General features: G+C 38.3%; 1 protein-coding gene across 1 annotated transcript in view; it reads right to left on the bottom strand.

Moving 5' to 3' along the window:
- NLRP14 (NLR family pyrin domain containing 14) overlaps positions 1–12,916 on the bottom strand; it is a gene marked incomplete at both ends in the record, with an annotated part of 31,241 nt that overhangs the window by 11,475 nt on the left and 6,850 nt on the right. The window contains 4 exon segments of the mRNA XM_079707808.1: positions 2,449–2,586; positions 3,425–3,595; positions 11,846–11,910; positions 11,914–12,025. Coding sequence (XP_079563934.1) covers positions 2,449–2,586; positions 3,425–3,595; positions 11,846–11,910; positions 11,914–12,025 — 486 coding nt within the window.

Raw genomic sequence — 12,916 nt, 5'->3', positions numbered from 1 at the left:
ATAAATAATATTTTAGGGAATATTTTTAAAAATCAAAATTAGTGCAAAAATATCCATGATAACCAAATATTAAAAATTTAAATAAAGACGGTGTGTGACCCTGAACTTGCACGACCCTGAGAATAAGTGCCTCACTTGCCTCACCCTAATCCTGGCCATGGGTTACCTGATAGCAGTGATACCAGGCATGTTTTCAAAATGTAAGTGGCATTGCTTCTAGTATATTTTTAGCTCAGGGTAAACAGTCCTTATGTTATGGAAGTACCTGACCAAAAAGACTAAATTTTATTAAATGCCTTTTCAACGTATAATATATTAATGTGGTTATTTGGTCTTTCTCCATCAGTCAACTAATACTTGTCCTCTCTTGTACTTCTGTTATAAATCATAATAATCATGGTATATTTTAACTGTTAGAATTAATTTTCAAATATATTTGATCTTTGCATATATATTCATAAGTGACATTCAATTGTAAATTTATCTTTGTAAGTTCTATTATCGAAGTTTTTCTAACCTTATAAAATGAAATAGAAAAGTTATCTTCCTCTGTAATGCTCTGAAATTTAGTTTAAAAAGCAAAAGAATTTTCCTTTATCTGAAAATTTGTTAGAAATCCCCTTGACAAGAAGCATGTATTGGGAATTCCCTGGCAGTCCAGTGGTTAGGACTTGGCGCTTTCACTGCCATGGGCTGGAGTTCAATCGCTGGTCCAACCCTGGTCAGGGAACTAAGATCCCGCAAGCTGCTCACAAGAAGAAGCATTTATCAACTCCTTGGTTGGAGTTTTATTTGGGCAGCTTGGAAATCCTGTTGTTTATGAAGGATAAGATGCTCACTGCAGCTCAGGGCTGCCCTGTGAAAGGAATGCCACTTCTCTGATGCATATTTTCTTTTCTGTGTTTGTTACAACAGCCCAAGACTAGCTTTCTCTAGCCAGCAGGACTGTCATCACTGGGAGTTAACCTCATACTGACCCTTCTCTAGGTATCATCTCTGCCAAATGTCAGCCGTATCACTGTTCTGTGTGGCTATCAGTTCCAGTAACATTACTTGTAAATTCTCACCTGATTGTCATCTGCCCCTTCTAACTGCCATGGTTCACTCCTGTCTCCACCCCTGCTACATGGACTCAGGAGCTATTATACCAGCTAAGAGGCTTTCTTATCTCCTACAGAGAGGGAGAACAAAATGAATAAGAGTTTGTGGTGGACTAAAGAATGCCACAAATTCTCTAACACTATTCCCATCAACAAGTGATTGCCCTTGAATCTAGGCTGGCCTGGACTGTTTTGATCAATGGAGTAAGAGAGAAATGACTTTATGCCAGTTCTGGGCCTAGCTTTTAAGAGAATTGGCAACTTCCACTTGACCTCTTCAAGCCCTGAACCTCCATCAAAGGATTCCATCTTCCCTGTTGGAGAGCACTAAGGCTGGAGGGAAGAGGGGCCCAGCCCAACCCAGCCTGCCAGCCATGCATCCTCTCCAAGGCACCAGGCATGTGACTGAAGTCCTCTTCAGGCTTCTAGAGCAACCTGGCTGTCAACTGAATACCACCAAGGGACTCCAGGTGATGTCATGTGGAGCATAAGAAATGCTGAGCTGAGCCCTTTCTGGATTCTAATTCATCCAGTAATGAGATATAACAGAGTGGTTATTGTTTTAAGCCACTATGTTTTGGGATGGTTTGTTACATGGCAATAAATAACCAAAACATTCTTCCACAGAAAATTTTATTGTGCCGAGTTTCTGCCAAAGGGAGGAATCTGTTTTTAGCCCTAACCCCAATAATCTTTTTATTGCCTTTTATCTTCACAATAGGCTACAGAAAATGTTCACTGCAGAAATGGACTCCCATTTCTATTGATTCTTAAATATTAATGTACTGAAGAATTGCCTGGGAAATTATTTAAAATGCCAGTTTCTAGGACCTCACCCAGATATTCTGAATCAGTAAGTCTGGTATGGGGCTCAGAAATCTGCATTTTAAGAAAACGCCCAAGTGATTTTGACCCGAATGGTCCCAAGAACACACATGGAGAAGCATTCAGTAAAACATGCCTCAGATGGCGAGGCTGTGAAGAGAGCCATGGCGGCAGGAATGGACAGAAAGGAAAACAAGATGCTTTAGCATAATCTTCCCTGGTCCCATTCTCTAGTCTCATTTCTAAGCTTCTCACATCTGAATTCTTAAACTCTGCATTCAGTTAACATGTTACACCTTTCACAGAGCTTTGTGTTTTCCATTTTATTTTAGCCTCTTAGCTCCCGTGTGAAGTAGAACAGACATTTTACAGGTAAGTGACTAAACTATATCTGACAGACATCACATGCAGTATGTCTGGGCATGGAGTATCTAAAGCTAAGAGCCCTGGGCCTTGTCACTCCGAGGTCTTTATTTTACTTTGTTAAAGAACATCAGGTTCTTCAAATCAGAAACACTGCCACCAGGAACCATCTTCTTCCTCATGATCATTACAGTCCTGCTTAATGACTAGGCATGGATTGCTACTCCCCACAGCTTCCAGAAGCTTCTGGGCTTCCTCATCAAATGCCTCTTTGCACAATGAGAAGACAAGGGAACACCTCTTCTTGCCACAAAAACACCTCTCAATTTTCCCACAGCCCTCTACTTTCTCTGGAGAATTATTTTCAGGGGGGAAAACACCTGTCAGTAGAGAGAGAATATTAACATGGCTGGGTAGTGGGAAAGAAAACAGGGATACACTGAGGGAAACACAGCAGTTGAAGGAAAGTGGAGTATAAAAGAGAAAGAGAAAATAGATTACATTTTAAAGGATCTGCCAAGAGCCTTTTCCCATTCAAGCAAAGTACTTCTACTCATCATGATTATGAAAACAGCTAACACATACGTTTGTTGTTTTTGTTTTTGTTGTTGGGGGTTTTTTTTTCGGCCATGCTGCGTGGCTTGTAGGATCGAACCCGGGTCCCCTGCAGCAGAAGCACAGAGTCCTAACTATTGGACCACTAGGGAATTTCTGCACCACCCCCTTTTTTTTTAAATTGTTTATTATATGCTAGCCACTGTTCTAAATACTGCCTATATGGACTCAGGTGATCCATTCTCACAATAATGCTATGGGTATATATTATCATCCCACCCATTTTACAGATATAGAAACCAAAACACAGAGAGACTGGAGACTAGTGCAAGTTCAAATATCTAGTAAGTGGCAGGGCCAGAGTCCAAACTCTCGTAATCTGGCTCTAGAGTTCTCGGCTCTTTACTATGCTACAGTACATCTCTTGAAATTCAGTGTTCTATGGGAGAAAAACAAATAAAGGCCTGGAAAACACCCAAGGATCCACAATCAGGTTGATGCTGAGTCTTGCCATTAACGAGCAGCTCCCCAAATGTCTCATTCCAGGAAACTTTTCCACTGAGAAGCCAATGAAGACTTACCCTAGAACCTGTAGTTTACATTCAGGAGACCTCAAGACTTCACATAACTTGATAATTCCTTCATGCTCTAAGTTATTCAGGGTCAGGCTTATTTTTATCAGTTTTTGGTCGCTTCTAAGAGTAGAGGAGAGATCCTGATAACAGAGAGAGGTAAAACCACAGTGTTCCAACCTGCAGGGAAGAGAGACTAAAGATAAAATGAACTTTATCCCATGACAGAGAGCATGCACACAAGAGATCTGTGGGCTGGGAGTGTGGGATAACTCCAGAAGCTTAAAAAATGAGCACAAATAGGGTAAAGTCAAGGAATATAAGTATGATATTCATTATTTCTAGATATTTATGGGTTGAATATATCCCTTCCTATATCATGAATTACAAATTCATAATTATGGTCCAGGGAATAAATAAGATGTGGAAGCACACTAAGGAAAACTATGAAGCAACTGAATCCTTGGATAGGATTAAAAATATAGCAACATAAGTAGATTTTAGAAATATGGTACTGAGTGTTAAAAGGCAAGATATACAATAACGAAGACATGGAAACAACCTAAATGTCCATCGACAGAGGAATGGATAAAGAAGATGTGGTACATATATACAATGGAATATTATTCGGCCATAAAAAAGAATGAAATAATGCCATTTGCAGCAACATGGTTGGACCCAGAGATTATCATACTAAGTGAAGTAAGCCAGAAAGAGAAAGAAATACCATATGATATCACTTATATGGGGAATATAAAATATGACACAAATGAACTTACCTACAAAAGAGAAACAGACTCACAGACATGGAGAACAGTCTTTGGTTGCCAAGGGGGAGGGGAGGTGGGGGACGGTTGGATTGGGAGTTTGGGATTAGCAGATACAAACTATTACATATAGAATGGATAAACAACAAGGTCCTACTGTATAGCACAGGGAACTATATTCAATATTCTGTGATAAACCACAATGAAAAATAATATGAAAAAGAAATTTTTTTAATATATATTTTTAAATGTCCTGTGTATTTTAAAGAAATTAAGGGGAAAAAAAGGTAAGGTATATAAATAGCACCATGCCATTTATGCAAAAAATTCATACATCTAAAAATAACATTGCACCTTTTATAAGGTACATATAGTTCTATGGCATATTTCAAACACATTAGGTAAGTTGCCTATAGGTGAGAAGGGGACATGGTTAATGGATATAAATTAACCAACTAATCAACCAACCAATAGCTGATAGAAGGCCCTTGGATAAACCAAAGACAATATAATACCATGAACTGGATCCATGGAACAGAAAAGAGAGCCCAGAAATAAACCCACACACCTACAGTCAATCTTCGACAAAGGGGGCAAGAATATAAAATGAGAAAAAGATGGTCTTTTCAGCAAGTGGTGCTGGGAAAGTTGGACAGCTGTATGTAAAATCAATGAAGTTAGAACATATCCTCACACCATGCACAAAGATAGACTCAAAATAGCTTAAAGACGTAAATATATAAAAGACACTATAAAACTCCTAGAAGAGATCATAGGCAAAATATTCTCTGACATAAATCGTACCAATGTTTTCTTAGGTCAATCTCCCAAGGCAATAGAAATATAAACAAAAATAAACAAATGGGACCTAATCAAACTTACAAGCTCTTGCACAGCAAAGGAAACCATAAAAAAATGAAAAGACAACCTATGGAATGGGAGAAAATATTTGCAAACGATGTGACCAAGGGCTTAATTTCCAAAATATATGAACAGCTCATACAACTCAACAACAAAAAAAATAAACAACCCAATCGAAAAATGGGCAGAAGACCTGAATAGACACCTGTCCAAAGAAGACATACAGATGGCCAATAGGCACATGAAAAGATGCTCATCATGGCTAATTATTAGAGAAATGCAAATCAAAACTACAGTGAGGTTCCACCTCACACTAGTCAGAATGGCCATCATTAGAAACTCTACACATAACAAATGCTGAAGAGAGTGTGGAGAAAAGGGAAGCCTCCTACGCTGTTGGTTTGGGAGTGTAAATTGGTGAGCTACTATGGAAAACAGTAGAGAGGGTCCTCAGAAAACTAAAATTAGAATTACCATATGATCCAGCAATCCCACTCCTGGGCATATATCCAGACAAAAGTATAATTCAAAAAGATACATGTACCCCTATGTTCATAGTAGCACTATTTACAATAGCCAAGACATGGAAGCAACCTAAATGTCCATCGACAGATGAATGGATAAAGAAGATGTGGTATATATATACAATGGAATACTACTCAGCCATAAAAGAGAATGAAATAATGCCATGTGAAGCAACACGGATGGACCTAGAGATTGTCATACTAAGTGAACTAAGTCAGAAAGAGAAAGACAAGTACCATATGATATCACTTATATGCAGAATCTAAAATATGGCACAAATTAACCTATCTACAAAATAGAAACAGACTCACAGACATAGAGAACAGACTTGTGGTTGCCAAGGGGAGGGAGGGTGGGAGAGGGAGGGACTGGGAGTTCTGGGTTAGTAGATGCAAACTATTACATATAGAATGGATAAACAACAACGTCCTACTGTATAGCACAGGGAACTATATTCAGTATCCTGGGATAAATCATAATGGAAAAGAACACAAAAAGGAATGCATATATGTGTATAATTGAGTCACTTTGCTGCACTGCAGAAATTAATACAACACTGCAAATCAACTATATTTCAATAAAAAAATAAATTAAAAAATATATACATAATACCATGAACTGATGAAGTATGTTAAACTCAACCTTTTGGACCCGATGATCCCCCCTACCAACTAATTTTAATTTTCACCTTCTGTTTATCTAGCCATTCAACATTTGAGTGCCTATGTAAGTGCTGAGTATCTAAACATATTTTTCAGTTACTGCCCACATGGAATACACATTAATGTGGTGGAGCAACAATATCACTAATTATGACACAAGGTACATAAATATCACACAAAATAAACCTTAGGGTTAAAAGCATTATAAAACATAAAAGGTTATCAAGAATTCATCAGGAAACATAATCATTCTAAATTTGCAGTCTCTAATAAAAGTCCCAAAATATAGAAAATAAAAACTATCAGAACTACAAAGTGAAATACACAAATCTGTAATTATAACAGAGATTTTAATATATTTTTCACAATAATCGAATTATCTGGAAAAAACTCACTAAAAATACCAGATGATTTGAACAACAGAATTAACAATCTTAACTGATACAAAATACTGCAACCCACAACTCTTCATATTCTTTTTAAGTACACTTTGGAACACATATAAAAACTGGGCCATGAAACAAATGTCAACGAATTTTTAAAAATTGAAATCATGCATAGTATGTTCTCAAACTACAGTGCTAGAGATTAAATATAAAAAGATAATAAGAAACCCCTCTTATGTTTGAAAATTAAGGAGTACACTTTAGAATAATCCATGGGTTGAAGAAAAAATCATAAGGGAAGTTAACTATTTTAGACTCAAAATAAGAAAACACTACAGATAATATCAAAACTTGTCTGGTGAAGTTAATGCAGTGATTTGAAGGAAAATCATAACCTGAAGCCTGTTGGAGAAGAAGAAAATATGAAACATGACTAGCTATCTAAACACTAGAGATGATTTAGAAATTAAGCAGATAATAATATAATAATACTAGACACTTGCCAGTATGTTTTAAAATTCAGCTGAAATGGATAAAATCACAGGAATAATATCACTTACCAAAAATTACTCAGTAAGAGAAAATCTACATAAATATATAATTATTTAAAAATTGAGTGAGAAGTCAAAAAACTCTCCACAAAAAGGGAACTCCAGATCATATAGCTTCACCAGAAATTTCTACAAAGTTCAAGGAAGAAATAAATCCAGTCCTACACAACCATATGCTAAAACCACACCCGACTGGCTAAAATTTAAACAATTGAGTCTGACAAAATTGACAAGAATAGAGTGCAACAGGAACTCTTACACACTGCCAGTGGTAGAATAAATTGGTACAATCCTTGGGGATTTTCCCCACGATATAACAATTCCACTCAATTATTTACCCTAGATAAATGTGTACACATCTCACAATTTATGTATTAAAATACTCATAGCAGCACTAATCATTAAAGAAAAAAAATGAAAACAACCCAAAAGCCCACCAATAATAGAATGGTTCTATAGTAGAGGAGAGCTAATAAACAGAAACCTCAATTAAATAGAGCTGGGAGACCAGAAGAGGGAGCTCTCACACCCTGCAAAGATAGCAGAGCCCAACTGGAAGAAGGACTTGCCTGGCAAGGACTTAGCCAGTGAAAAGCCATGGACTCTTAGTTTACTGTAGCCCTTCCAGCTTCCTTTTCCTCTCTATAAACGCATTCTCCTTTCCTTGCCATGTGGAGACTTGCACATGGCTCATCATGGTTACAGTCCCCAAATTACAATTCTCTGCTGATCCCGAAAAAACCTATTTTTGCCAGAGAAATACCTGGCAGTCTATTTTTTTAGGATAGCAATAGTTTATCATATGGTCATTCACTGGAATCTTTTACAGCAATAAAAATGAATAAAAACAGCTACATGAAACAACCGGATGACTCCTACAATCATAACATTAAGCAAAAAGAAAATCATAACACAAAATACATGAAGTATGATTCCCTGTATATAAAGTTCAAAATCAAGCAAACTTCAAGTATATTGTTTATGATTACATATATTATGGTCCACTGTAAAGGAAAACACATAAATTACTGCTATAAAAGTCAAGATGATGTTTACTGCTTGAAGAGGAGAGAGGCTGTGATTTGGGAGGGATTATTGAGGGGAATTTAGTTTACTGGGAAAATTCAATTTCCTAATCTGAGTGTGATTATATACATGTTTGCTTTTTTAAAATATTAGTTTTATTTATTTTTCTGTATTTTATATTTTATAAAGAAAATGTTTAAAATATAATTTGGCAGAGCTTAAAAGTAACAGAAGAGAAAAATAAAAATTATAGAAGGAAGGTCACATTAAAAGAAGCAAAAAGAAGTCACAACTGCTAAAAATACACTTAGGAATATGTGGGATGAGTTAGAAAAACCCAGCAAAAGAAGAATGAGTTTTAAAAGATTAAAGAAAATTACGGATAAGGAATACAGACAAAAGAGATCCAACATAAGCATGTTGAAAAAAAATTAGACAAATAGATAAGCAGAATCTAAAGATAGGAAACCCTACAAAAAAAAGAGCACAATCTTCAGACTTAAATGGCATATGAGAAAAAATATTGATAAAGAAAATTCAACACAAGACAAATTATTGGGCCAAAGAAGAAATTCTAAGGACATACAGGCCAAAAAAAAAAAATTTCTTTTTAACCAGTAAGGATACTGAAGGGGAAAAATCAGCTGGTTTCAGACTTTTCTACAACTAGAGTCAATGCTAGCAGGGAACAGACTCTGCAGAACTCTGAGAGGATAACCAAAATATGATGAACACAACCAAGCTGCAATTCAAGTTCATAGAAAACTAAGACAGTTTCAGATATGCAAAACATCTCTGGACCAGGCCCTCAAAATTAAATCAAAAAGATTACTGACTGTACCTCCCTCACCAACTCCTGGTCTACATTCCTTAGTGGGGCAGTTTGGTCACTAAATGTGGCTATCCCCTGAAATGGCTCATCTCTTTTTGGCCACCTCCTAGGTAATGATTAGGATGAAAGGGATAGAAGGTTCTATAAAAAACTATTTTGAAGTTTCAGGATTGTATCCTGACCATTCCTTGGCATGATGCTTTTCTTTCCCTAACAGCAACTCCAGGCCACCCTGATTGGTACACCCTCCAGGTGGCAGGCCAGCCAAAAAGGGCCTTTGGGATTCAAACTTCATTCAGATCAGATACCTGGCTTCTTTTTTTTTTTTTTTGAGGTATGCGGGCCTCTCACCGCTGTGGCCTCCCCCGTTGCGGAGAACAGGCTCCGGACGCGCAGGCTCAGCGGCCATGGCTCACGGGCCCAGCCGCTCCGCGGCATGTGGGATCTTCCCGGACCAGGGCAGGAACCCGTGTCCCCTGCATCGGCAGGCGGACTCTCAACCACTGCGCCACCAGGGAAGCCCCTGGATTCTCTTTTGGATTGACAAGGCCCTAGGTCATGAGGATAGTGATCATTTGGTTGAGTACAATGCTGGACAACTCCCCCTGCAAGCCAAGATGTGGGATATAATGGGTTTCTATAAATGTTGTAAAACTGCTTTTGTCCCTTTCCCACCTGAGTCCTCTGGACTGAAGGCCTGGGTGCCAGTGGCAGATGATTAGAGAAGAAGTGAAGTTATAGACACTGGGATGGGACACACTGACTTCATGGCTGGGGGGAAGACTAGCAACACTAATACCTGGGGAAGGAACACCTTAGAACCTGGGAGGTTCAGGGGGCGGGGAGAACAACTAAGGCTCTCTTTTTCACCCTAGATCCAACACTACTGCCTGGAGAAATAATTATGTGGTCTGCTTGAGTCAAGCAGCAGCTGCGGCTGGCAACCTGACCCACTGCCCAGTTGTCATGCTGTCCACATGTTATGAGAATGGAAAATCTCACATAGACATGGCAGGCCCTGAGCTATTCTGTTGTGCTTGAGGCCATCAATGGCAGACCCCAAACGTGGACCCCTCTCATGTGTATAGACACAGTATGACTTTGTTTCAGTCTGACTGATACAAATTCATAAAATTCTCTTGATGCTTGGAACAGCTGTGGGTTATGTCACATATGGCAAACAAAGCAGTTGTAACTCAGTGGCACTGCCCACCTGATATAACCAAATCAAGGTAATGGTGACCCAAATCAAATATAACAACAAACCCCACACTGGAGCGACCTGTGCACCTTCAGGTTATGTGTTTGCATGTGGGGAAGTGTAGACCACTGAATGGCTCTTTAATGGGGAAGGGGTTGCTTTTGGCCCATCTTTGGCCTCCTTTATTTACTGCCAATGACACCAAGAGCAGCAGGTCATTCTAAATTCCCTTTCATGAGTTGTAATGGAAAACCAGACCCATTGTTACTCAGCTGCTGATCCCAGGACCCTGGGGCATGGTTTAAATCAATACTGCAATTTGGCCTCATCCTGTGCTTGGAGTCCTGTTGATAGTGGCCTTAATTAAATGGCACATGAGACAAACTGAACAAATTTAGTCCCAGCTTCTGTTGGTCAGACTGATCAGAGTGGCCAGTGGAGTGGCTTATCCACGTGAAAATTCACCAGAAGCGAAGACTGTATTGTGTCAGAAAAGTGTTGGATATTTTGGGGAGACATTCTTCCATGGATATTTCACTCTCCCACATATGGTACTGACAAAAATGCAAGGCCCTGACAATACTTTACCTGGTTGTTTCCTAGGATGTGTGTGCAGTGAGCAGCCTTGAGGGATGAAGAAATGTCTCCCTCCAGGACAAAGGGCAGGCTTGCTCTCTGCTTGCTATAAAATGGTGAGTTCCCCAAACTCAGTGTTCCTCTCCTGGAATGCAACCCACTGCATGTGGAGGCATCCATCCAAGTCTTCCACATCGACCCTGTGGGACCTGGGGCACTCAGGAAACTGACACAAACATGCCCAATGCTTATGGGGCTCTACTCTGAGTAATGAAGTCCTCTGTCTCTGATAGGATTCTACATCTCCTGCCAGCATCCATTAAACAGTAATAGGCTAACTTAATAGGTTACAAGCAGAATAAAATTAAAATTCAGACCCCAAAGTTACATCATAATTGTGAAAAATACATATATAAATTGACAATGGAAACATAGAAAAGCAGTACTTTCTTGGAAGAGCCAGGAAGTCGTATCATAGTGTCTAGGCTTCCCACATGTAGAGCAAAATTCTTGACCCAGAGGTCAATAATTCATGCTGTATAAGTAAAAATGTACTAGCCAATATCAATCAGTTCAAGATTTAAAAAGAAAATAAAAATCTAAACAATACATTATTGAACATAAAAAGTACTCAGAACATAGGAAGAGATTTTATTAGATTGCAAGCTCCTTCAGACCATAGACAGCATTTTTCCAGATAGAAAATGATTAGTAAAACCTTTGATTTAATAAGAAAAATTAATTCAAGGACAGATGGAATATCTAAGGATGACAGAACATAGAAGACCTAAATTAAGTGCTATTTACTTAATACATACCCTGTCCAAAGTACTAAGGGGGACACAAAGAAATGTGAAATATGGCTTCTATACTAAAAACATGTAATATACTGATCTATATATATGAAATGCAGATTCTCATTTCTGAGAATAACTTACCTTCTAGCCCCATTTATTTTTCATCGTCTCTCCATATACTAAATTTCTTCTATCTGTATAAGCCACCAAATAGGTATCATTTTCCTAATGGAAAACTGAACTCACCCAAGCCTCTGAATATTGCAGTTTGGATGTCTCAAAGCCTCAAACAGAATTCTTACTCCATCATCCTACAAGTCATTGTTCCCAAGGTCCAGGCTCTTCAGGTTTGGGTTGTTTAAAATAGCAGAAGCCAGATCCAGACAACATGCACTAATGAGAACACAGCCCATCAATCTGTGAGAACTAAAAAAGAGAAGTGAGATCTTCAGTTGTGAGCCTTTATTCGTTTATTCCTAGGAGAGATGCCCAGGTATTTAGCCTTTTTCCTGAGCCTTTTCTATCTATAACCTAGGGTGCACATAGGAAGGTCTAACACTACTAGTAAAAACAGATGAGATTTCTTAATGAGCAGGAAAAAAGCCAGCAGGTAAAACTGCCTTCTCTCACAGTTGTTGTTTCCTAAAAATAGGTTGTTTTCTAGTAAGCTTCCCAAATCAAGGGTATAAACACTTATTTCTACCAATACCCCCCAAAAAATGGATATAACTTTCCCAAGGAACTCACAGATCTCTATGCCTTCAGTTGTTAATATATTTTTGAAATAAAAATGCTGTCCAGGTATCTAAAAGTCATATTTCTGAAGAAGAAAGAAGCTACATACAAAAAGGTATTTCCTTCAAGTCCTTTGTAGGGCATTCAAGATCATTCACAATCTGGCCTTGTGTTCTCTTTCCATACTTTGTTCCCACCCTATTTTCCAACCATACACATCCATTTTCCCCCCAAATATATCACATCTATCTGCATTCCCTCTTTCTTCTCTCTTCTTTCCTTCTGCTTAGAATATCTGCACATAACAAAATCCTCTTTATCTTTCACGACTAAAGTAACTCAGTTTCTTCTGTCCCATTCCTTGCTCCTTGGGACTTTTGCCGTATCCTTTTAACAACATATGGAATCTATATATAGTTGGCTTTATATTTATTTCCCTGCCATCTGCACTTTGTGAGTTACCTTAGGACAAGAGCATAACCTCAGAGATAACCTTTAGCCCCCTCAGCATCTAGCCCATATTTGCTGTAAATATTGGTTGAGAGAATTGGCATCCTGCAGAGGCTATGAAAGTAGCTAAGG

This window comes from Hyperoodon ampullatus (assembly GCF_949752795.1).
Source record: "Hyperoodon ampullatus genome assembly, chromosome: 7".
In the NCBI taxonomy this organism is placed as follows: Eukaryota; Metazoa; Chordata; class Mammalia; order Artiodactyla; family Ziphiidae; genus Hyperoodon; species Hyperoodon ampullatus.
This window is presented reverse-complemented; position numbering and strand designations above follow the sequence as displayed.